The following is a 27,522-nucleotide window of genomic DNA, read 5'->3' as shown; positions in this document are numbered from 1 at the left end:
GTATGAGGTGAATTTGGGATCGATAACTACAAGCATTTTTTTTTTATTTGGGAAATTGTTCTGACAATTCAGGACTATGGAGCTAATGAAGGCAATGGAGGAGAGGGAAGGTCAGGGACCAGGGTAGGCAAACAAGAGGGTGCAGGAGATACAGAGCACTGACAGCAGCACCGTAATACAGAGCACTGACATCAGCACCGTGACATACAGCGCTGACAGCAGCTCCGTGACATACAGCGCTGACAGCAGCTCCGTGACATACAGCGCTGACAGCAGCTCCGTGACATACAGCGCTGACAGCAGCTCCGTGACATACAGCGCTGACAGCAGCTCCGTGACATACAGCGCTGACAGCAGCACCGTGACATACAGCGCTGACAGCAGCTCCGTGACATACAGCGCTGACAGCAGCTCCGTGACATACAGCGCTGACAGCAGCTCCGTGACATACAGCGCTGACAGCAGCTCCGTGACATACAGCGCTGACAGCAGCTCCGTGACATACAGCGCTGACAGCAGCTCCGTGACATACAGCGCTGACAGCAGCTCCGTGACATACAGCGCTGACAGCAGCTCCGTGACATACAGCGCTGACAGCAGCTCCGTGACATACAGCACTGACAGCAGCTCCGTGACATACAGCGCTGACAGCAGCTCCGTGACATACAGCGCTGACAGCAGCACCGTGACATACAGCGCTGACAGCAGCTCCGTGACATACAGCGCTGACAGCAGCACCGTGACATACAGCGCTGACAGCAGCTCCGTGACATACAGCGCTGACAGCAGCTCCGTGACATACAGCGCTGACAGCAGCTCCGTGACATACAGCGCTGACAGCAGCTCCGTGACATACAGCGCTGACAGCAGCTCCGTGACATACAGCGCTGACAGCAGCTCCGTGACATACAGCGCTGACAGCAGCTCCGTGACATACAGCGCTGACAGCAGCTCCGTGACATACAGCGCTGACAGCAGCTCCGTGACATACAGCGCTGACAGCAGCACCGTGACATACAGCGCTGACAGCAGCTCCGTGACATACAGCGCTGACAGCAGCTCCGTGACATACAGCGCTGACAGCAGCTCCGTGACATACAGCGCTGACAGCAGCTCCGTGACATACAGCGCTGACAGCAGCTCCGTGACATACAGCGCTGACAGCAGCTCCGTGACATACAGCGCTGACAGCAGCTCCGTGACATACAGCGCTGACAGCAGCTCCGTGACATACAGCGCTGACAGCAGCACCGTAAGCAGCCCCAGGAGGAAGTCAGCACAGCACAGGGATGGTGTGATCCCCTCATAATAAGAACCCCCAGGAGGAAGTCAGCACAGCACAGGGATGGTGTGATCCCCTCATAATAAGAACCCCCAGGAGGAAGTCAGCACAGCACAGGGATGGTGTGATCCCCTCATAATAAGAACCCCCAGGAGGAAGTCAGCACAGCACAGGGATGGTGGGAGCCCCTCATAATAAGAACACCCAGGAGGAAGTCAGCACAGCACAGGGATGGTGGGAACCCCTCATAATAAGCAGCCCCAGTAGAAATATGACACCGCTCAACCTCTTCAAAGAGGAGGGTAGGGGCATATAGTACGGTGTGCTTTTTTGGGTCAGGGAAGTGAGCCAAATGAATTAAGAAGGTCTGTGTGCTTGATTCCAAAAATTGTTTATAGACATATACATGGTCTACTGATCACATGTGTTGAATTCCTCCGAGATCCATGCCTCATTCATTTTTAGAAATGTGAGGTAGTTAACACTGTGGTGAGCTAGGCGAGTACGCTTATCGGTCACAATCCCCCCTGCTGCGCTGAACGTCCTTTCGGACAGGACACTGGATGAGGGGCAAGCCAACAGTTCGATTGCAAATTGGGCAAGCTCTGGCCAGAGGTCAAGCCTGCCCACCCAGTAGTCTAGGGGTTCATCACTCCTCAGAGCGTCCACATCGGCCGTTAACCCAATGTAGTCGGACACCTGACGGTCTAGGCGTTCCCTGATGCTGGATCCGGATGACACCTGTCGATGGGTCGGCTGAAAGAATGACCTCATATCCGAAGTCACCAACACATCTTCAAACCGGCCTCTTCTTGCAGGCGCTGTTGGATTGGTACCCGCAAATCCTTCTCTGGGAGTGGGAATTGCTACTCTGCCAGCGCACGCAAAAGCAGAATGCAGCATTTCTCGAAGCAAGGCCTGGAAGTGCTGCATTCTGACAGCCCTCTGCGACGGCGGTAACATTTCCGCCATTTTGTGTTTGTACCGGGGGTCTAAGTACGTTGCCACCCAGTACTGGTCCTTGACCCTCATGCTTTTTATACGGGGGTCCCTATTAAAACACTGGAGCATGAAGGCCCCCATTTGCACTAAAGTGGAAGCGGTGTGGTGGCCTGGCTCCTGCTCATCATCCAGGATAATGTCGTCCTCTTCATTCTCCTCTCCCCATCCTCGCACAACAGGGATCCCAGAAAGGTTTAAAGCATGCTCTTCTTGCTCCTGCTCATCCGCCCCGGCACCATCCTCCTCTGACTCCTCATCAGACTCCTGTTGTTGACTTGTCTCAGATAGAGTAGCCCCCCCTGGGAATTCATCCAGCATTGCGACTTCCTCATCTTCCCGCTCCTGCTCCTCCACAGCCTGATCAATGACACGACGCAATGCACGCTCCAGAAAGAAGGCATAAGGTACCATGTCACTGATGGCGCCATGGCTGCGACTGACCAGTTTGGTGATCTCCTCAAATGGCCGCAGAAGTCTGCATGTGTCGCGCATGAGCAGCCACTGGCGCGGTGAAAAAAAACCCAGCTCCCCAGAACCGTTTCTTTCGCAGAGTTCATACAGGTAGACGTTAACTGCACGTTTCTGCTGGAGCAGCCTATCAAGCATATAGAAGGTTGAGTTCCATCGCGTCGGGCAATCGCAAATAAGACGTCTGACCGGCAGATGGTGTCGCCGCTGAATGTCAGCAAGGCGAGCCATGGCCGTGTAAGATCTTCTGAAATGGGCCGAGATTTTCCTTGCCTGCCGCAAGATGTCCTGGACCCCAGGGTATTTGACAAGGAATCGCTGCACGACCAAGTTTAAGACGTGTGCCATGCACGGCACGTGCGTGATTTTGCCCTGTTTCAATGCGCTAAGCAGATTGGCACCGTTGTCACACACCACTTTACCAACTGTCAAATTGAGCGGTGTTAGCCACTCATCTGCCTGTGAACGCAAAGCTGAAAGGAGTGCCGGGCCAGTGTGGCTCTTTGCTTCCAGGCACAACAGACGCAGCACGGCATGGCAACGTCTCACCTGGCATGTGGAATAGGTTCTGGGGAGCTTGGGCGGTGCAGTGGAAGAGACGCTAGCAGCGGAAAAGGAGGAGGCAGCTGAGGAGGAGAGGGAGGAGGATGGAGTAGGAGGAGGAGAAGAAGAGTCAGGCCTGCATGCAATCCGTGGCGGTAAAACCAAATCTACACGGGTGCCACGGGTTACATGCTTGACGGCCGTCAGAAGGTTCACCCAGTGGGCAGTAAAACTGATATACCTTCCCTGCCCGTGTTTGCTAGACCACGTGTCTGTGGTCAGATGTATCTTGGCACCGACACTGTGTGCCAGAGATACATTCACTTGCCGCTGAACATGGCCATATAGCTCTGGGATGCCCTTCTCTGAGAAATACTTCCTTCCTGGGACCTTCCATTGTGGTGTTCCAATGGCCACAAATTTGCGAAAGGCCTCCGAGTCCACCAGTTTATATGGCAGTAGTTGGCGGGCTATGAGTTCTGACAAGCCAGCCGCCAACCGTTGGGCAAGAGGGTTATCCGGCGTCATCATTTTTTTACGCTCAAACATTAGGCCCACGGAAGCCTGCCTTTTTGCAGAAAAATGTGAGCTTGGCGTGATGGAAGGTGGAGTGGAGGACAATTGTGAGGAGAGAGGAGAAGGAGAAGTAGAAGACGAGGCTGGACGGTGAGAGCCTGCAGTGTGGCTTTGTGTGTTCCGTTGCTCCCACTGGGCTCGGTGATGGCTGCTCATGTGCCTTCTTAAGGCGGTCGTCCCTAGGTGAGTATTGGGCTTACCGCGACTAACGCGTTGACTGCAAAGATTGCAGATGGCAACGCTATTGTCAGCAGCGGACACGTTAAAAAAAGCCCACACTGCGGAGCCATGTGCCGGTGTCCTGGGAGCGCCAGATGTGACCGTACATGGTCGATGACTCGCTCCTGATACATTTGCAGTCTGCTTTGTCCCTGCTGTGCAATGTAAGTCATTGCTGCTTCTCCTCCCTATCTGCTGGTCCATATCTCCCTCTGAACTCCCCTCCTCTTCCTCTCTTGTGGGCACCCACGTGACATCACTAGACACGTCATCATCAACGTCACCTTCCCCACCGCTATAAGTAGAGTAGGCAGCAACACCGGGGACCAACCTCCTCCTTGGGCTGATCTGGGTACTGGCGTCAGACTGCTGAGTAGCGCTTGTTGCTACCTCCTCTTCCTGATCCAATACCAAGAGTGGCTGCGCATCAGAAATGTCCTCTTGATATGGATCGGAAAATAATTCCAGTGACTCAAGCGGAAGGTATGTGGTGGTGGTGGTGGTGGTCGTGTTGTTGGTGGTAGTGTCTTTGGGGGTGCACATAGCAGAGAGTGAAGAAGAGGGTGCAGATCGAGAGGATGAGGAGGGTGCAGAAGAATAAGGCTGAGTGAGCCACTCAACCAAGTCTGGTGCGTCCTTTAAAGTAATTGAACGCACCTTCTGCAACTTCCCACTTTGGCTCAAGGCTGTTGCTCCTGCCCTACCCCTACCACCCCTGCGGAAGGGCCTGCCTCTTCCTCTGCCTGTCATTTTTTAAATCACCCTGTGACAAAACTCTTAGTCCCTATACCGCTGAAGGACTGCTGCAGTATAGGGCAGCGGTCAGCAGTAGTGCACGTCAACCCTATGTATTGTGGACCGATAGCGGTCCTTACAGAACAGCAGACTGTACTGCACTCAGGCCTATGTACCGTAGCACCCTATACCAAGTTACCAGTCCTTATAAAAACTTTTGTGGACCAAGCAGGTTGTGTGTTAGTGATTAGCAGACTGTACGTCAGTCCCTATACCAATGAAGGACTGCTGCAGTATAGGGCAGCGGTCAGCAGTAGTGCACGGCAACCCTATGTATTGTGGACCGATAGCGGTCCTTACAGAACAGCAGACTGTACTGCACTCAGGCCTATGTACCGTAGCACCCTATACCAAGTTACCAGTCCTTATAAAAACTTTTGTGGACCAAGCAGGTTGTGTGTTAGTGATTAGCAGACTGTACGTCAGTCCCTATACCAATGAAGGACTGCTGCAGTATAGGGCAGCGGTCAGCAGTAGTGCACGGCAACCCTATGTATTGTGGACCGATAGCGGTCCTTACAGAACAGCAGACTGTACTGCACTCAGGCCTATGTACCGTAGCACCCTATACCAAGTTACCAGTCCTTATAAAAACTTTTGTGGACCAAGCAGGTTGTGTGTTAGTGATTAGCAGACTGTACGTCAGTCCCTATACCAATGAAGGACTGCTGCAGTATAGGGCAGCGGTCAGCAGTAGTGCACGGCAACCCTATGTATTGTGGACCGATAGCGGTCCTTACAGAACAGCAGACTGTACTGCACTCAGGCCTATGTACCGTAGCACCCTATACCAAGTTACCAGTCCTTATAAAAACTTTTGTGGACCAAGCAGGTTGTGTGTTAGTGATTAGCAGACTGTACGTCAGTCCCTATACCAATGAAGGACTGCTGCAGTATAGGGCAGCGGTCAGCAGTAGTGCACGGCAACCCTATGTATTGTGGACCGATAGCGGTCCTTACAGAACAGCAGACTGTACTGCACTCAGGCCTATGTACCGTAGCACCCTATACCAAGTTACCAGTCCTTATAAAAACTTTTGTGGACCAAGCAGGTTGTGTGTTAGTGATTAGCAGACTGTACGTCAGTCCCTATACCAATGAAGGACTGCTGCAGTATAGGGCAGCGGTCAGCAGTAGTGCACGGCAACCCTATGTATTGTGGACCGATAGCGGTCCTTACAGAACAGCAGACTGTACTGCACTCAGGCCTATGTACCGTAGCACCCTATACCAAGTTACCAGTCCTTATAAAAACTTTTGTGGACCAAGCAGGTTGTGTGTTAGTGATTAGCAGACTGTACGTCAGTCCCTATACCAATGAAGGACTGCTGCAGTATAGGGCAGCGGTCAGCAGTAGTGCACGGCAACCCTATGTATTGTGGACCGATAGCGGTCCTTACAGAACAGCAGACTGTACTGCACTCAGGCCTATGTACCGTAGCACCCTATACCAAGTTACCAGTCCTTATAAAAACTTTTGTGGACCAAGCAGGTTGTGTGTTAGTGATTAGCAGACTGTACGTCAGTCCCTATACCAATGAAGGACTGCTGCAGTATAGGGCAGCGGTCAGCAGTAGTGCACGGCAACCCTATGTATTGTGGACCGATAGCGGTCCTTACAGAACAGCAGACTGTACTGCACTCAGGCCTATGTACCGTAGCACCCTATACCAAGTTACCAGTCCTTATAAAAACTTTTGTGGACCAAGCAGGTTGTGTGTTAGTGATTAGCAGACTGTACGTCAGTCCCTATACCAATGAAGGACTGCTGCAGTATAGGGCAGCGGTCAGCAGTAGTGCACGGCAACCCTATGTATTGTGGACCGATAGCGGTCCTTACAGAACAGCAGACTGTACTGCACTCAGGCCTATGTACCGTAGCACCCTATACCAAGTTACCAGTCCTTATAAAAACTTTTGTGGACCAAGCAGGTTGTGTGTTAGTGATTAGCAGACTGTACGTCAGTCCCTATACCAATGAAGGACTGCTGCAGTATAGGGCAGCGGTCAGCAGTAGTGCACGGCAACCCTATGTATTGTGGACCGATAGCGGTCCTTACAGAACAGCAGACTGTACTGCACTCAGGCCTATGTACCGTAGCACCCTATACCAAGTTACCAGTCCTTATAAAAACTTTTGTGGACCAAGCAGGTTGTGTGTTAGTGATTAGCAGACTGTACGTCAGTCCCTATACCAATGAAGGACTGCTGCAGTATAGGGCAGCGGTCAGCAGTAGTGCACGGCAACCCTATGTATTGTGGACCGATAGCGGTCCTTACAGAACAGCAGACTGTAACGCACTCAGGCCTATGTACCGTAGCACCCTATACCAAGTTACCAGTCCTTATAAGAACTTTTGTGGACCAAGCAGGTTGTGTGTTAGTGATTAGCAGACTGTACGTCAGTCCCTATACCAATGAAGGACTGCTGCAGTATAGGGCAGCGGTCAGCAGTAGTGCACGGCAACCCTATGTATTGTGGACCGATAGCGGTCCTTACAGAACAGCAGACTGTACTGCACTCAGGCCTATGTACCGTAGCACCCTATACCAAGTTACCAGTCCTTATAAGAACTTTTGTGGACCAAGCAGGTTGTGTGTTAGTGTTTAGCAGACTGTGCGTCAGTCCCTATACCGCTGAAGGACTGCTGCAGTATAGGGCAGCGGTCAGCAGTAGTGCACGGCAACCCTATGTATTGTGGACCGATAGCGGTCCTTACAGAACAGCAGACTGTACTGCACTCAGGCCTATGTACCGTAGCACCCTATACCAAGTTACCAGTCCTTATAAGAACTTTTGTGGACCAAGCAGGTTGTGTGTTAGTGTTTAGCAGACTGTGCGTCAGTCCCTATACCGCTGAAGGACTGCTGCAGTATAGGGCAGCGGTCAGCAGTAGTGCACGGCAACCCTATGTATTGTGGACCGATAGCGGTCCTTACAGAACAGCAGACTGTACTGCACTCAGGCCTATGTACCGTAGCACCCTATACCAAGTTACCAGTCCTTATAAGAACTTTTGTGGACCAAGCAGGTTGTGTGTTAGTGATTAGCAGACTGTACGTCAGTCCCTATACCAATGAAGGACTGCTGCAGTATAGGGCAGCGGTCAGCAGTAGTGCACGGCAACCCTATGTATTGTGGACCGATAGCGGTCCTTACAGAACAGCAGACTGTAACGCACTCAGGCCTATGTACCGTAGCACCCTATACCAAGTTACCAGTCCTTATAAGAACTTTTGTGGACCAAGCAGGTTGTGTGTTAGTGATTAGCAGACTGTACGTCAGTCCCTATACCAATGAAGGACTGCTGCAGTATAGGGCAGCGGTCAGCAGTAGTGCACGGCAACCCTATGTATTGTGGACCGATAGCGGTCCTTACAGAACAGCAGACTGTAACGCACTCAGGCCTATGTACCGTAGCACCCTATACCAAGTTACCAGTCCTTATAAGAACTTTTGTGGACCAAGCAGGTTGTGTGTTAGTGATTAGCAGACTGTACGTCAGTCCCTATACCAATGAAGGACTGCTGCAGTATAGGGCAGCGGTCAGCAGTAGTGCACGGCAACCCTATGTATTGTGGACCGATAGCGGTCCTTACAGAACAGCAGACTGTACTGCACTCAGGCCTATGTACCGTAGCACCCTATACCAAGTTACCAGTCCTTATAAGAACTTTTGTGGACCAAGCAGGTTGTGTGTTAGTGTTTAGCAGACTGTGCGTCAGTCCCTATACCGCTGAAGGACTGCTGCAGTATAGGGCAGCGGTCAGCAGTAGTGCACGGCAACCCTATGTATTGTGGACCGATAGCGGTCCTTACAGAACAGCAGACTGTACTGCACTCAGGCCTATGTACCGTAGCACCCTATACCAAGTTACCAGTCCTTATAAGAACTTTTGTGGACCAAGCAGGTTGTGTGTTAGTGATTAGCAGACTGTACGTCAGTCCCTATACCAATGAAGGACTGCTGCAGTATAGGGCAGCGGTCAGCAGTAGTGCACGGCAACCCTATGTATTGTGGACCGATAGCGGTCCTTACAGAACAGCAGACTGTACTGCACTCAGGCCTATGTACCGTAGCACCCTATACCAAGTTACCAGTCCTTATAAGAACTTTTGTGGACCAAGCAGGTTGTGTGTTAGTGTTTAGCAGACTGTGCGTCAGTCCCTATACCGCTGAAGGACTGCTGCAGTATAGGGCAGCGGTCAGCAGTAGTGCACGTCAACCCTATGTATTGTGGACCGATAGCGGTCCTTACAGAACAGCAGACTGTACTGCACTCAGGCCTATGTACCGTAGCACCCTATACCAAGTTACCAGTCCTTATAAGAACTTTTGTGGACCAAGCAGGTTGTGTGTTAGTGTTTAGCAGACTGTGCGTCAGTCCCTATACCGCTGAAGGACTGCTGCAGTATAGGGCAGCGGTCAGCAGTAGTGCACGGCAACCCTATGTATTGTGGACCGATAGCGGTCCTTACAGAACAGCAGACTGTACTGCACTCAGGCCTATGTACCGTAGCACCCTATACCAAGTTACCAGTCCTTATAAGAACTTTTGTGGACCAAGCAGGTTGTGTGTTAGTGATTAGCAGACTGTACGTCAGTCCCTATACCAATGAAGGACTGCTGCAGTATAGGGCAGCGGTCAGCAGTAGTGCACGGCAACCCTATGTATTGTGGACCGATAGCGGTCCTTACAGAACAGCAGACTGTAACGCACTCAGGCCTATGTACCGTAGCACCCTATACCAAGTTACCAGTCCTTATAAGAACTTTTGTGGACCAAGCAGGTTGTGTGTTAGTGATTAGCAGACTGTACGTCAGTCCCTATACCAATGAAGGACTGCTGCAGTATAGGGCAGCGGTCAGCAGTAGTGCACGGCAACCCTATGTATTGTGGACCGATAGCGGTCCTTACAGAACAGCAGACTGTAACGCACTCAGGCCTATGTACCGTAGCACCCTATACCAAGTTACCAGTCCTTATAAGAACTTTTGTGGACCAAGCAGGTTGTGTGTTAGTGATTAGCAGACTGTACGTCAGTCCCTATACCAATGAAGGACTGCTGCAGTATAGGGCAGCGGTCAGCAGTAGTGCACGGCAACCCTATGTATTGTGGACCGATAGCGGTCCTTACAGAACAGCAGACTGTAACGCACTCAGGCCTATGTACCGTAGCACCCTATACCAAGTTACCAGTCCTTATAAGAACTTTTGTGGACCAAGCAGGTTGTGTGTTAGTGATTAGCAGACTGTACGTCAGTCCCTATACCAATGAAGGACTGCTGCAGTATAGGGCAGCGGTCAGCAGTAGTGCACGGCAACCCTATGTATTGTGGACCGATAGCGGTCCTTACAGAACAGCAGACTGTACTGCACTCAGGCCTATGTACCGTAGCACCCTATACCAAGTTACCAGTCCTTATAAGAACTTTTGTGGACCAAGCAGGTTGTGTGTTAGTGTTTAGCAGACTGTGCGTCAGTCCCTATACCGCTGAAGGACTGCTGCAGTATAGGGCAGCGGTCAGCAGTAGTGCACGTCAACCCTATGTATTGTGGACCGATAGCGGTCCTTACAGAACAGCAGACTGTACTGCACTCAGGCCTATGTACCGTAGCACCCTATACCAAGTTACCAGTCCTTATAAGAACTTTTGTGGACCAAGCAGGTTGTGTGTTAGTGATTAGCAGACTGTACGTCAGTCCCTATACCAATGAAGGACTGCTGCAGTATAGGGCAGCGGTCAGCAGTAGTGCACGGCAACCCTATGTATTGTGGACCGATAGCGGTCCTTACAGAACAGCAGACTGTACCGCACCCAAGCCTATGTACCGTAGCACCCTAGACAGACCAAGTTACCAGTCCTGATAAAGAGCTTTGTGGAACAAGTGAGTTGTGAATGATTAGCAGACTGCAGCAGAAGGGCAGCAGTCAAGTATAATATTCTTTCTATATTTGGAAGAAAGAATATTATACGTGTACAAGCCTATTACCGTACCACTGATACCAGTCCTGAAAAGAACCTTTGTGGAACTAATAGTAACAGCAAGTCTTTAAAATTATCCTCACTGCCTGACAACACTGCTTCCTGCCTGTCCCTATACAAATTGGCAAAAAAGAGTAGGCTGGAACGATTAGCTGGAACAGCTCTTTTGTGGACCTGATAGTAACAGCTAATGATGATGATGATGATGATGATGAAGAAAGACTAATCTGGCTGAGCTGTCCCTAAAATAGCAGCATACAGCGCTCTGTCCCTTTATCTAAACTGACAAAAGAAACTCAGGCTGCTGACCTAACACCTATACCAGTCCTGAAAAGAACTTTTGTGTACCAAATAGCTAGCGTTTTCTCTGTCCCTACTCCACACAGGATCCTTTCCCTACAGTGACAGAAGAAAGAATGTAAAATGGCCACCGGATCGGGTGTATTTATAGGTTAGGGGGAATGTCCAAGTGTCCATGAGCTGTCATGTCTCAATTGGTTGTCCTGTAACACATGATAAACGTGTCACGAAAGGTTAAAGTTCTTGTATACATTAAACACGTAAGTCCGCCGGGGCGAACGACGGAAAAAGGCGTTCGAACCCGCGGACGGCGAAAGTCGGAAATTCGCCGCGAAACGACCGCCGGGCGAACCGTTCGGCCATCACTACCCAGTACATTACCAGACCAGGCTGAGCCTCACCACCTGGTATCTGAGGAGCATTTATTATTTATTTATTAAGGGACAAGGGTTTGTCACAACCTTTTATTAACCAATTTACTTTCCAGTAGAAAGAAATATTTACGTTAAATATTGGAAAGTCTACAATTCCTGGTGTCATTCAACAAATAGATCTATAAAAATGTGGTGTCAGTATTGGAATTCTTATAAGAGTGCGCAGACAAGGGCCTTGTAGTCAGCACGCTTAAAGCAGGGCTGGACTGGGACAAAAATGTGGCCCTGGACTTAATCCAGACTGGCCCAGGGCATAACACCTCAGGGTACAGAGCCAAGCACATCGGGACACAAGCCAGATCAGGGTACAACACACCAGGCTACATTAGCATACAGGGCACATCAGGGTACAGAGCCCAGCACATTAGGCTACAGCACATCAGGGCACAGGTCACAGTACATCAGGACACAACAAATAAGGGTACGGTGCACATTATGGTACATGGCACATCAGGGCTCGGGGCACATTATGGCGCATTATGGCATATGGCACATTAAGGCTTGGGGCATATTATGGCACATTATGGGGCACATCAGGGCATGGGCCACCTGGCACAACAGGGCACATGGCACATGGCACATCGGGGGCACATTAGAGCACATGGCACATATGGCACATTTTGGGGCACCTTATGGCACATGAGGGCACATGGCACATCAGGGCATAGAACATTGGGGCACGGGACCCATCAGGGCATAGGACATTGGGACATGACACACAGGTCACAGGACCCATCAGGGCATGGGGCACATAGCGCATCAGGGGATGGGGCACTTTATAGGGCACATCATGGGATCTTACTAGCCAGCATACAGAGTAGCGCAGAAAGCATCTGTCTGTAATAAGTTCTCTCATGTCATGCAGTGCTGCTCACTCCCCGGCGGCCCCTCTTTTCTTGTCTATCCCAAATGATCTTACAAGCCAATTCGTATAGACGAGAAGAGAGGGGCCATCGGGGAGCGAACAGCGCTGCGTGACATGTGAGAATTTATTACAAACAGATGCTTCCTGCACTACTCTGCATGCATCTCGATCTACCTGTCAGGCGCCAGCTGTCGGGTAGATAGCCGCGCACCGCAGATGCGGCTGAAACTGGCCCACACTGGCCATCGGCCCACTGGGAATCTCCCAGTTGTGCCGATGGCCAGTCCATCCCTGTCTTTAAAGTGCAATTGGCAGCATTTTGTGTTTTTTTTTTTTTTTTTTTTTTTTCTGGAGAGACCAATTTCATAAGAGTCTTTGGTCAAAAGATTTTTTGTTTTTTAAGGCACTTATTAGATCAAGACCAGCTCCAGCAAAGCATTTTCCCAAATGGGATCTATTAGTGGTCCTGCAAAACATCACAAAGGAAACTTTTAAACCACTACAAGCAATTTCTTTAAGAAATTTAAGGGCCAGTTCACACTTGTGCGATGGCAGACATCGCATCTAATGCGCAGCTCACGGCTGTTCACATTACATGGGATGTCAGCCATACAGATAGTATGGCTGATATTGCACAGCATTCGGTGCAAGCACGCACAGGACCCTTTTTTCAGTTCGGACCAGAATCGGATTGCATGTGTGTTTACACATATGCGATCCGATTCATCACCTGGCTTTTAGGAAAAAACTCAAGACCTTCCTCTTTTAGCAGATGATCAAAGCTCGCCACAGCGCCTAGAGGCGATTCAGTTCGCATTGTGCGCTATATAAGTATTTCATTCATTCATTCATTCATTCATGTCCGAACTGTCAGTTCGCAGTGCGATATGCGAGCTGAAATGGGGGTGTCGTTAACATATGACGCTCCCCAGCAGTTTGCATATGGCAGTATGAATTGGCGTGTGTGCCGGGTGTGATGCAGGAACCCGCAGTTGATTCGCAGGGTTCTCGCATCGGACAAGTGTGAACCGGCCCTAACTCTCAAGACTATATTTCTAGTTACAATCACATCTGCAAGAAGAATTGGTGAACTGCACGCTCTATCAGTCAAGGAACCTTTTTTTTCCATCTACCCAGATGGGATTATAATTTAAAACAGATCCAGGGTTTTTATCAAAGGTAGCAACAGTTCTTAATCTGTCGCAGGAGATCATCCTACCAACCTTTTGCTCAAACATTCGGGGGGGGGGGGGGGGTCAATTTCACAAGTTGGATGTGAGAACACTGCTATTGCATTATCTAGAAGTAACCAGGGATTTTAGGTCAAATTTAGTGGCAGGGATTTTAGGATAAATTGCTAGATGGCTTAAATTTGCTATTCTGGAAGGCTACTTTCAAATGGGATTATCTCTCCGCTGGGAATTTGGGCACTCTACTAGGGCTCTAGCCACTACATGGGCAGAAAATGCTGGTACCAGCCCTGATCAAATTTTGTAAGGCAGCCATGTGGTCAAGTTATCTAACGTTTGTCCATCATTACAGACTGGGCCTTCTGTCAGCAAGTAATCAGGCTTTTGGCAGAAAGGTCCTGCAGGCTGTTGTCCCTTCCTAGTTGGTAAGTCTTGTTTATCCTCTCAGGTGCTGTCCTGAAAGACGTTTAGGGAAAATTCAAGTTGGTCTTACCAGTAACTTGTTTTCCAAGAGTCTTTCAGGACAGTAACGACCCACCCTTATTGAGTGCTTGTTTTTTTGTTTTTTTGTTTTTTTTATGCTGTGGTTAACCGTATTCTGATTGTGTTCCAGCTTGGGCCGGAGGTTTTACTACTACTACTACTACTACTACTGGCAACATGTGGGAAGGAGCCTCCTTTTAAAGTGGTGTTGCCACCCAAAAAATCAAACTACTTAAATTTCGTAAAAAAAAAAATAATTGGCAAAAAAAAAAATTTTTACTCGCCTCTAAATACCGGTTGCTAGGGGTCCCTCGTAGTCTGCCTTCTTCATTGCCCAGGCTGGTGACATCATTTCCCCTCGCGCCGCACATTCACCTGGGACCTGTCATGTGTCCCAGGTGACTGTACGGCGTATCACGGCGCCCTGCGCCGCTCGCGCATGCGCAGTGGGTGCCCGGCTGTGAAGCCACAGCCGGGTGCCCACAGTATGCATGACGGCGCCGCGAGCGGAGCGGGGAGCGAGGGGGGGCTTCGTTCCCCCGCATCGCTGGACCCTGGGGCAGGTAAGTGTCCGATTATTAAAAGCCAGCAGCTGCAGTATTTGTAGCTGCTGACTTTAAATTTTTTTTTTTAGGGGGTACCCCACTTTAAAGTTCGGTGGAAGCGTGTTTCCTGTGGACAAGTGGAAGGAGCCACTCTCTCAGGTGCTGTCCTGAAAGCTTCCTGGAAAACAAGTTACCGGTTCTTCACAACCTTCTAACTCTAACAGACAAAATAACAGCTTTACTATCTGGATCATTAGATGAAAATTAAAGGGAAAAAAATGCCTGAAAAAGAAAATTGCTGTAGCCACCACATCAAAGATTTAGTAGTATGCAATATAGTATTTTTTTGCCCTTGGGTTAAATATCACTTTAAGGAAAGGTCTCTATGTACTCTTTGGAGTTGAATATATTATTATAAAGTCCCATAAAAAAAAAAAAAAAATATTTTGGGAATGCTACAGAAAAACATACTGTTCTATTCAAACTAGCATACAGAATAAGCCAATTTATACAATCTTGGAAAATCAAGTTGTTCTCCAGGGAAAGATGCTTAATTTACCTACATCAAAGGACCAAATCCTTTACCTTTTTAGGCCTCATACACATGGGACATTATGCTAACTCTCAAAGAAGCCGTTCCTAAACTCTGCTGCACCTGGACGCACTGGCAATGGAGTTTTTCCTCCTGTCTCTAAACTCCCCTAAAAGCCTTTGTGTCCATAGACTACGGGCATTTAGTGGCAGGGAAAAAAATGCCAGTTGGCCCTAGAACCAGCTGAAAAAACGTCTAGAGTGCATGAGGCCTTCTGCAATATATTAGTTATACAGAGGAAGTTGGGTTCTAGAATGTGAAGAGGTTAAAGAAAAAGAAAAAAACCCTGCTCTTTGGTTTCCTTGAAGTCATTTAAGGCAACTTAATTGGAATGCTAGGGCCTGATGAATGTCTGGTGAACCCAGCCTACAACCTTCATTCTCTTGCAGTAAACCAAGGGCATAGCACAATTGGTCAAAGCACGTGCTTTCTCAGGGCCGGTGCTACCACAAAACGTGCTGTTTTCCCTTCTGTCTCCCACCGGCTCCTCACTATGTAATTGTGCAGGTGCGATGCTGTATGATGATGGGGGATGCTGCCCGGCGCCTCTGCAGTATGTACTCGGGCAGGCAGGCGCTGATCGTAGGGTCATTAGAGAAGTAGCGCAGCACTGGAGGACATGTTCCAAGTCTCCCGACAGAACGGAAGCAAACGCACCCCCTGCCGATGCGCGCCTCTGATAAGATCAGTGACCTGTCTGTGTCTCTCTCTAGGCTATCTGATCTCTCCCAGTACCGCCAGCTCTGCCCATACATGATTCAGTGACTGAGTCCTATCCCAAGTCTGGTCATGTGATGCCTGATCCAGCCCCCATGTCACCATCATTTGTAGAGGCCAGCTCTCACACAGCGGCGGATCCAGGGGGGGGGCAATGGGGCAATTGCCCCCTCCGAGAATATGCCCAGCGGGTGCCAACGCGGCCGGTTCCGCGGGTACAATCGCGGCCGGTTCCGCGGGAGCTAGCAGAAAAGTGGCACAGTAGGTGACAATCCGCAATGTGTGGCAGGTGACGTGGCAAGTGACAATCCGCCATGTGTGGCAGGTGACGTGGCAAGTGGCAATCCGCAATGTGTGGAAGGCTACGTGACAATCCGCAATGTGTGGCAGGCGACGTAGCAAGTGGCAATCCGCAATGTGTGGCAGGCTGCGTGTCAATCCGCAATGTGTGGCAGGTGACGTGGCAAGTGACAATCCGCAATATGTGGTAGGTGACGTGGCAATCCGCAATGTGTGGCAAGCGACGTGGCAAGTGACAATCCGCAATGTGTGGCAGGTGACGTGGAAAGTGGCAATCCGCAATGTGTGGCAGGCTACGTGACAATCCGCAATGTGTGGCAGGCGATGTGGCAATCCGCAATGTGTGGCAGGCTACGTGTCAATCCGCAATGTGTGGCAGGCTACGTGTCAATCCGCAATGTGTGGCAGGCTACGTGTCAATCCGCAATGTGTGGCAGGTGACATGGCAAGTGACAATCCGCAATGTGTGGTAGGTGACGTGGCAATCCGCAATGTGTGCCAGGCGACGTGGCAAGTCACAATCAGCAATGTGTGGCAGGTGACGTGGCAAGTCACAATCAGCAATGTGTGGCAGGTGACGTGGCAAGTGACAATCCGCAATGTGTGGCAGACGACGTGGCAAGTGGCAATCCGCAATGTGTGGCAGGCGACGTGGCAAGTGGCAATCCGCAATGTGTGGCAGGCTATGTGGCAAGTGACAATCCGCAATGTGTGGCAGGTGACGTGGCAAGTGACAATCCGCAATGTGTGGCAGGTGACGTGGCAAGTGACAATCCGCAATGTGTGGCAGGCGGCAATCCGCAATGTGTGGCAGGCTACGTGTCAATCCGCAATGTGTGGTAGGTGACGTGGCAAGTGGCAATCCGCAATGTGTGACAGGCTATGTGGCAAATGACAATCCGCAATGTGTGGCAGGTGTCAATCCGCAATGTGTGGCAGGCTACGTGTCAATCCGCAATGTGTGGCAGATGACGTGGCAAGTAAAAATCCGCAATGTGTGGTAGGTGATGTGGCAAGTGACAATCCGCAATGTGTGGCAGACTACGTGGCAAGTGGCAATCCGCAATGTGTGGCAAGTGACAATCCGCAATGTGTGGCAGGCTATGTGGCAAGTGACAATCCGTATTTGGTGACAAGTGACGTGGCAAGTGGCTATCCGCAATGTGTGGCAGGTGACATGGCAAGTAACAATCCACATTTGGTGAAAAGTGATGTGGCAAGTGACAATCCGCATTTGGTGGCAGGCGACATGGCGAAAGACACCCTCAGGGCTCCCATTGATTCTGCATTATGGTGAGTTGAACCATTTAATTTTATATTACAATGTATTAATAGAAATAATGTGCTTCAATCATCCTGACACCATAACAACCATGGTGCCGTAATGATTGAAGTGCCAATACCAGCCATTTCCCATATAAATTGCCCCCCAAAAAACTTATTTTATAGAAGTGCCCCTCCCGAGACTAGACTCTGGATCCGCACCCTGCTCTCCCACCCGATGTTCTGTCACCTGTACCCTGTACAGTCGTAGTGTCGCTGACATACAGACATGTTATAGCTGATCTGAGTAGTCAGAATCTTGTGAGTGGTGACACGGGTGGGTTTGTGCCTGCAGAGTCGTCCGATGCAGCCTGCAGAGCCCAGTGAGTGAACTTGAAGAACACTGTATTACTGTATAGTGTGTGTGTGTATAGACTGACCTGTCCTCAGACTCTTCACATGCATCCACACAATCCATCACTTACAGCAGGGGTGCCCAACCACGGGCCTGTGGAGCCCTCTGATGTGGCCCACACAGCCTCTTGCTCTGGGATGGTGGGTGGGCAAGCCCAGATTGTGGGTTCCCGACCCGCCATCCTCTAACATCGGTGTGAAGAATGGTGCCAGCACTAGAGGAAGCGGAGCCAATGCTTCCTGTATAGTGCTGGCTCCTGTCACAGGTGAAGTAATAACAAATGTACTCCTCTGGGACAGGAGCAATACAGAAAGCATCAGCTCCGCATGCTTCCTCTAGTTCCAATAATTTGTGCTAAGAAGGGACTTTTTTTTTTTTTTTGGTCGGGGGAGGAGAAGGGAAATTTGAGGGGTAGAGGATTTGTGCTAGGAGAAGGGATTTCAGCAGGGGGGTGGATTTGTACTGGGCGAAAGAGGGGATTAATGCTTAAGGGGTAATCATGCAGTTTAGTGCTTGTATGTTTTTTTTGTTTTTTTTTGGGAGGAGGGGATGGGTTTTTTGATGACCCATCATGCATCTTAGGTGGGGGGTGCAATATAGCATGTTTGCCCTGGGCTCTAGATGACCTTGTCCCGGCACTGATGGTCATCATAAATATACTTCATACACGCACATATAAGTTTTTGTTAGAATAGTATTACTGTTTCATGAATTGGCTTTTAGATTTACAATCAAAATGTGAACTAAACATAGAAATCAAAAAATCTATTTACTCATCTAAGGAAAGCTGTAAGTTTTTCCAGCTTGTCTTCTACAAAATTGCCAAAATGCCATCCTTTCTTTCCATACCCACCTCTGTTTTACTGGGATCCTGTATACCAAAAACCACTCCAACCTCAGTACTGAAGTCTACTGATTTTGGAAAGCCTGTTCTGGTCACTATTTTCCCATCCATTTGCCATGACTGTTCTTCCTACTACTCCACTGACACACATTTCTGAGATTGGAGTATTCTGCGATGCTCTACACACAGGATAGGCAGTTGGATTATGTTTGCACAAATAACTTTCACATGTCTAAGTTTGGTGTATAAAGAGCTAGACTGTGAGTAGGTTGATTTTAAAATGGTTGTAAGGCAAAAGGTTTTCTTTTTTTTTTTTTTTTTTTCCTTCATGCAAAGAATGCATGAAGGTTAAAAAAAAAAAAAAAAACCTTGTGCCTTGCAACCACTTTAAAATCTGTCTACTCAGAGTCTAGCTCTCTATACACCAAACTTGGACATGTGAAAGTTTAAAATCAGCCTAAAACCACCTATGTGCAGCATCCCCGCCCCCATACTTACCTGAGCTCCCATCCAGCGATGTCCATGAGAGCCTTGCCTCTCAGGGGACTTGCACTCCTGATTGGCTTTGGGAGCAGTGGGAGCCATTGGCTCCCACTGCTGTCAGTCACAACCAGTGAGCGAATCAGGAGACCGCGTTTGAATTGACACACAGACCCATGGGTCTGGAGCGTGCCTGCTTAGGTGCACCCACAGCACAACACCGCACACTGCAGGAGGAGGGGTGCCAGGAGCACCATCATGGGACCCCAGAAAAGGATCTGGGCTGCTCTGTGCAAAACCACTGCACAGAGCAGGTAAGTATAACATGTCATTTAAAAAAAAAAAAAATGCTTTAAATTCACCCGTTCTCACCAAAAAGCTTACCTGTAGTACCTACCTAAGTAGAGGGTGCTACATTCACCCCCACGAAAATTAAGCTGGGAAAATTTACAAAAATGTCTCCTGGGCCCAGGAGCAAGGGCATCCCATAAGATAAAATGGAAAGGGGAAAAGGAAATAACTTGGATGGTGAACTGTACAAATAAATTGCGTACAATATATATATATATATATATATATATACACAGTGGTGTGAAAAAGTGTTTGCTCCCTTCCTCATTTCCTGTTCCTTTGCATGTTTGTCACACTTAAGTGTTTCGGAACATCAAACCAATTTAAACAATAGTCAAGGACAACACAAGTAAACACAAAATGCAATTTGTAAATGAAGGTGTTTATTATTAAAGGTGAAAAAAAATCCAAACCATCATGGCCCTGTGTGAAAAAGTGATTGCCCCCTAAACCTAATAACTGGTTGGGCCACCCTTAGCAGCAACAACTGCAACCAAGCATTTGTGATAACGTGCAATGAGGCTTTTACAGCGTCCTGGAGGAATTTTGGCCCACTCATCTTTGCAGAATTGTCCTAATTCAGTTACATTAGAGGGTTTTCGAGCATGAACGGCCATTTTAAGGTCATACCACAACATCTCAATAGGATTCAGGTCAGGACTTTGGCTAGGCCACTCCAAAGTCTTCATTTTGTTTTTCTTCAGCCATTCGGTGGTGGACTTGCTGGTGTGTTTAGGATCATTGTCCTGCTGCAGAACCCAAGTTCGTTTCAGCTTGAGTACACGAACAGATGGTCGGACATTCTCCTTCAGGATCTCTTGGTAGACAGCAGAATTCATAGTTCCTTTTATCACGGCAAGTCTTCCAGGTCCTGAAGCAGCAAAACAGCCCCAGACCATCACACTACCACCACCATATTTTACTGTTGGTATAATGTTCTTTTTATGAAATGCAGTGTTCCTTCTACGCCAGATATACTTGGACACACACCTTCCAAAGAGTTCCACTTTTGTCTCATCGGTCCACAGAATGTTGTCCCAAAAGTCTTGGGGATCATCAAGATGTGTTGTGGAGAAATTGAGACGAGCTTTGATGTTCTTTTTGCTCAGCAGTGGTTTTCTCCTTGGAACTCTGCCATGCAGGCCATTTTTGCCCAGTCTTTTCCTGATGGTGGAGGCATGAACGCTGACCTTAACTGAGGCAAGTGAGGCCTGCAGTTCCTTGGACGTTGTTGTGGGGTCTTTTGTGACCTCTTGGATGAGTCGTCGCTGCGCTCTTGGAGTAATTTTGGGCGGCCGGCCACTCCTGGGAAGGTTCACCACTGTTCCATGTCTTCGCCATTTGTGGATAATGGCTCTCACTGTGGTTCGCTGGATTCCCAAAGCTTTGGAAATGGCTTTATAACCCTTTCCAGACTGATAGATCTCAATTACTTTCTTTCTCAATTGTTCCTGAATTTCTTTGTGTCTCGGCATGATGTGTAGCTTTTAAGGATCTTCTGCTGGACCTTACTGTGTCAAGCAGCTCCTATTTAAGTGATGCCTTGATTGTGAACAGGTGTGGCAATAATCAGGCCTGGGTGTGGCTAGAGAAATTGAACTCAGGTGTGGACAACCACAGTTATAGTATGTTTTAACAAGGGGGGCAATCACTTTTTCACACAGGGCCATGATGGTTTGGATTTTTTTTCACCTTTTAATAATAAACACCTTCATTTACAAATTGCATTTTGTATTTACTTGTGTTGTCCTTGACTATTGTTTAAATTGGTTTGATGTTCCGAAACACTTAAGTGTGACAAACATGCAAAGGAACAGGAAATGAGGAAGGGGGCAAACACTTTTTCACACCACTGTATATGTATGTATGTATATATATATATATATATATATATATATATATATATTTATATTTTTATATATATATATATATATATATATATATATATATATATATATATATATATTTATATTTTTATATATATATATTAATATATATATATATATATATATATATATATATTTATATTTTTATATATATATATTAATATATATATATATTAATATATATATATATTTATAGTGTTATATTACATTACATTTCTGATAGGTATTTACATCTATACAGAAAATATAATGCACACACCTAGCTGCAGGTCACTGTAACTACCATTAATATATATTTGAGCCAGAGAATTTCTCCCGAGAGGAAGATACTCTGCTCGCAGGAATATCTTGTCTCTAGCCGGAGGGGATGGACAGCCGTCCCATCCCAGAAGATCCCAAGAGAAGACAAAATAACAGCATCCTACATTTCAGATCTATTTGTACACTGTACACAATTTCTGTCGGGAGGGGATTAACATCCTACCGACAAATAATAGAAACTCAACTCCAATGCACACAATTTTTTTACTGTTTGTTCTGTCGGGAGGGGGTCATAACCTTCAGAAACAATGGGGAAGAAAAAAGATATATGCAAGATGGACAGTTCTTCTCTGGAGTTCCTGATGGGAGGGGCCCCCTCCCTGTACAATCAGGCTCCTTAAAAGTTCAAATAAGATCAGGCCTAACTCTTTTAACCCCTTACAGAACATCCGCCGTCATACGTTAGTATTTTCAAGAGGGATATAGTTGTTATGGTAGCAGCTACCATAACCCTGGTTATTCTCTTCTTCAGCGGGAAGTCCGCTTTCAGATAAGTGGTCTCTGCAGAGGATTCGCCGCAAGATCACTTTTATCAGCAGCGGGAGAGGGCCCCCCCCCTCCTCCCACCATGCTCCGGTGCCCTCCACCGATTACCAGAGCCACTGGCAGCAGCGGAGGCGATAGGGTCCTTTCTCCTGTTGGGTATGGAGACGAGTGAGGGGATGATGGCCCCCACCCGTCTCCATAGCATTGACGGGCAGAAGCGACGTCAAAACGTCACTTTCGCCCATAGCTCTTAAAGCAACCGTGTAAATATAAAAGTTAAAATAAACAATTTTTTTTTTTTTTTTTTTTAACACACCCCATCCTGCTGAGCTCACATGCAGAAGTGAATGCATACATGAGCAGCGCTAGCATATAAAAATTGTTCAAACTACACATTTGAGATATCGCCAAGATTGTTCGAGTGAGAGCAATAATTCTAGCCCTAGACCTCCTCTGTAACTAAAAACATGCAACCTGTAGGATTTTTTTTTAAACATAGACTATGGAGATTTTTAAGGGTAAAAGTTTGTCGCCATTCCACGAGCGTCACATGTTGGGTATCATTTTACTTGGTGTAACATTATCTTCACAATATAAAAAAAATTGGGCTAATTTTTACTTTTTTGTTTTTATTATTTTAAAAAAGGTGTATATTTTCTGGCCTTCTGGGATGTCCGCAGCTGCACACGACACAGTCCTGAGTGCAGGTACAGGTTTGTAGTACTGTGGCTCCTGCTGGCTGAATGCAAGCTGATTAAGCGGTCGCCACAATGACAGGATTAGCAGAACGCTGGACATATTTGTAATCCATGGGCATGGTTGCCATGAGTGACAACACATGGGGAAATATCACTGAATAGCAAGATTATTATAAGCATTCACCCCAATGCTGGTTGGAGCAGCTGGGTAAGCAGGTAGCAACAATCCGCTGGTTACTATGGGCAACGGCACTTATTACCATTCTGAATTGCAGGCAGAGCACACAAGTCCTTCCCAGAGTTCAATTCCTCAATACTGGTAGAACAAACAAAGTTCTCCATCTCGCTTCCTCATGTTGCTAGGGGCAACAGCTGGCAGGTCCCAAATGTTCAGTTTGTCCCGGAATGAGCCCCCAAATGCAGTGGTACCCCCCTAGGGACTGCTGAAAGTTGTGGCCCACCTGTCACCCTGCATTCACTTCTCAATTACCTTGGAGACAATGAACAGTCCAGATGTTTGTTTTGTTGTTTTGTTTTATTGAGGGAATAGCACCCTCTCTCCGCTCTCCGCTCTCCGCTCTCCGCTCTCCGCTCTCCGCTCTCCGCTCTCCTCTCTCTCTCCTAATTGGGAGCTGGTCAGCTGCTGGTTTTCCAGCATGTTCGGCTGACATGCACTTGGGCAGGATGTCGGCCTGTTTTTATTTAACCAGCCAATCTCTCCAGTGTGTGCAGGGCTTAAGGGAGGGTTATAACTGTGTTTGTTTGTTTTTTTGCCATGTGTGTGCTATAGGGGAGATGTGCCTTCTCCTCTTGTCCCATAACCAAATCAAGAAGTAGGAAGAAATCCCTCCAAAGTGAGGAAATCCCGTGGTGTCACCAGAACTATTTTCTCTATTTGAAGGTTTCCCCTCTACTTTGATGTCAGCCTAAAATTTGGTATTTTCTTTTACTTTGATAACAGTAAACAAGACAACTAGAGAGGGTTAGTCTCCCTGAGAGATGGTCTAATTCCTCTTCCCTCCATCCAAAACAAAAAAAAAAAAAAAATGACTTTAGTTAGACTTTAACCACTTCAGCCCTGGAAGGATTTGCCCCCTTAATGACCAGGCCATTTTTTTTTTTTTGCGAAAAGACACTGCGTCGCTTTAACTGACACTGTGCAGTAGTGCAACATTGTACCCAAACAAAATTTACGTCCTTTTTTTCCCACAAATAGTTTTATTTTTATGGTATTTGCTCATCTCTGTGGTTTTTTATTTTTTGCGATATAAACAAAAAAAGTGACAATTTTGAAAAAAAAACAATATTTTTTACTTTTTGCTATAATAAATATTCCCCAAAAAATAAAAAAACGAATTTCATCAGTTTAGGCCAATATGTATTTTACATACTTTTGGTAAAAACAAATCGAAATAAGCGTATATTGATTAGTTTACGCAAAAATTATAGCATCTACAAAATAGGGAATAGATGTATGGCGTGTGTGTGTGTGTGTGCTTTTTTTTTATTTTTTATTATTATTTACTAGTAATGGCGGTGATCTGCGATTTTTAGCGGGATTGTGGTGAACAAATCAGGTGCTTTTGAGACCTTTTTTGGGACCACTGACATTTATATAGCGATCAGTGCTATAAGAATGCACTGATTACTGTATAAATGACACTGGCAGGGAAGGGGTTAACACTAGGGGACGATCAAGAGGTTGTGTTTCCTATGTGTGTGTTTCTAACTGTGGGGGGATGTGACTGACTAGAGGAGGTGCCTACTTAGGAATACATGATCTGTCTCTCCTCTCCTGTCAGAACAGCAATTTATGTGTTTACATATTTAGAGCATAAGAAGGTTCTGCCTGGGAGACTGCTGTAGTTTGCAGCAACTACCAGTGGATGGCACTGGAGCAACAAGGAAGGATGCATACAACGCTTGGGGGTGGGGGTAGTCGCTAGGTCAGCCTAATCACAAGCTAACTCCCTATACATCATACCTAATATTGTATAATTCTGTTTTGAACTTTAGAATTGCACTTCCTACATACTGAATTTTCCTTGCTAACAGGGTAAAGAGCAATTATGTGCAATTAAACACGGCAAGGCCTGATCGACTCAATTAAGAATGACAGAACCAATCAAAAATTCCTAGATGCCACGGGCTACTGCACATTTCCCATGTTGCACAAAAGGTTACGAATATTCTCTAAAGGCCCATACACACGATCAGACTTTTTGACAACAAACATGCAAATTAGCTGTTTTGGAGCAACATCCGACAGTGTGTACGCTCCATCGGACAAACTTTTTCGGTTTTCATCGGACTTTTGTTGGCTGTGCGAACGGACAAACTTTCTGGCAACAAAAGTCCGATGGAGCAAAGTCTGATCGTGTGTACAGAAAACCATAGGACTTTTGTACAAAGTACAAAACAGGCATGCTCAGAACCAATTCAAAAGATCAGACAACAATACAGAAGTTGACCAAAGGTGGCGGTAAAGAGCAGAAAAACCACATGATTTGGTGAAAGTTGGCTGAAAAAGTCCTGCTGTGTGTATGCAATACAAGTTCAGGGCCGACGCCCTTTGTACAAAAATCCAAGGGAAAGTTTGTACAAAGTCCTATCGTGTGTATGAGGCTTTAGCCTTAAATTCCCTTTTCCTTCATAAGGATTTTGCATTTTTTTAGCACTTGACAGACTTGCTTTTGGCAGCACAGTTCAATTATGCCTCTAATCATTCAAATCTATGAAAAGCATAAGGTGCCCCATAAAAACATGTTTTTATTATTTTGAATAGTCTTTACTTCTGTATTTTGATTCTCTCAATAATGTCCATCACAGGGAAGTGCCCAAGTCCCTTAAAGAACAGAGACTTTGTAACCCTACGATCTTGGTTACCCCTTGGCAATGACTACATGATAATCAATTATTCAGTAAAGCATCCGGTGAGTCTGCTAAATTTTCTGTCTACAGGTTTGCAATATATACACTTTTGTGTACATTTTTACAATTCTAAAGGCACGTATATGTTACTGTCAGTTTGTGAAATGTATAGAATGCTTTTAGGCAAACGTCACATTTCTGTTATTTTAATATGCTCGATACCTTTCCTAGGCATTGTATATAATTCTAAGGCATTAAACAAAACAAGTACTATTTAGGCAAAATGCCTAGGAAATGTGAGAATTAACAGTTTGATACTTTGAGGTCCCAGTTTTGCCATTCTATAGATTGCTTAGGCATTCTATAATATGCCTAATTTCACTTACCGTATATCAGATGCATACTCTGGGAACTAAGAAATTTGATAGATAATAAATAAATATATATATATTTTATTATAATATATATATTATTATAATAGCCATTGTCTTCCTGATTCTCCTCCCAGCCATTCAGGAAGCGGTTCCTGAGACCTGATTGGCCAAGGAGTCTAAGAATTCCTGGCCAATTGGGTCTCGGTGAGGACCCACTTCCTGTTTGGCCTGGAGGAGAAGGAATGGCCCCGGAGTGAGGAGCTGCAGCCTGGATCCATGTCTGCCTCCTTCTTAAGGTAAGGAGGCCTCTGATTCCTCGCTTCCACTAAATCTGCCCTTTTGGAAAGTTTGGAGACCCCTACTCTAGAGAAAACCCAGTTTATGATGGAGGTAATAGTCCTCAATTGGCCGGGTTATTTATTTATGACCTAGGACTGTTAGAGCGTAAATCTGCAACCCTTCCCTTTTTAATTATTTTGATTGCAGATACAGACTAGTTCAAGGCAACCTACCCAAAAATGGTTTTGCTAGCTTTTCAAGGTTTTGGTATAAACTGTTGGTGGTACATTGCCTTTATCCATATGGTTATGGTTGAAATTGCCTGAAAGTGGGAATAAGAGTGAAGATTAACTGTTTAGGGTTAATTTTACAAATTTAAAAGTGGTGATCGACTTTGTGTTTGGGGCCAAGTTAATGAGGTTAGGGGGTTGAAAGGTTACACTTTTAACCAGTTTTTGATCAGAAAAACTGACTGAATTCCTCACCAAGAGTCCTTGTATAAAGCGTGAAACATTCTTGATGGTAGTTTCCCTTGTTCCTTTTTGCCTTCTTTTACAATTGAATGTTGGTTAAAAGTGTTGCAATTGTCCCCCTCCTAACACCTATGCTAACTAACCTATGTAAAAAAAAAAATGTGGACACTTGCCTATTTTTTGCTTGGTCCGATCATGTGATACCGGTGTGGGCCACTGGTCTATCTGTTGTCAGTGCTCTCTCCTCTCCCCTGCAGTCACCGCTGACTAAGGGGAGTTGGATCACATGACTGGAGTGGGCTGAAAAAAGGGAAGTATATACGTATTTCTTGTGTATGTTTGGAAGGGGAGGAAGCATTTTTAAGAGTAGTTTAGTTTGGTCTGGTCTGGAATTTTACTTTAAAGAAAGATGGTACTGAGGGATCATTGGTACTTGAGGTGAAATTCACATTGATATGCCAGCCTGAATTACTGTGCCAA

The 27,522-nt window shown here is 46.9% G+C and overlaps 1 protein-coding gene across 2 annotated transcripts in view; it reads left to right on the top strand.

The window, feature by feature from the left end:
* Positions 1–27,522, top strand: part of LOC143964469 (START domain-containing protein 10-like) — a 204,790-nt gene that overhangs the window by 149,085 nt on the left and 28,183 nt on the right. For both annotated transcript variants that reach the window (XM_077474244.1, XM_077474245.1), the window contains exon 3: positions 25,875–25,978. In XM_077474244.1, the coding sequence (XP_077330370.1) occupies positions 25,875–25,978 (104 nt within the window). The remainder of the gene's footprint in view (positions 1–25,874; positions 25,979–27,522) is intronic.

Source organism: Lithobates pipiens, unplaced genomic scaffold (assembly GCF_037356315.1).
Source record: "Lithobates pipiens isolate NorthernLeopardFrog02 unplaced genomic scaffold, aLitPip1_a1.2 Scaffold_8, whole genome shotgun sequence".
NCBI lineage: Eukaryota > Metazoa > Chordata > Amphibia > Anura > Ranidae > Lithobates > Lithobates pipiens.
This window is presented reverse-complemented; position numbering and strand designations above follow the sequence as displayed.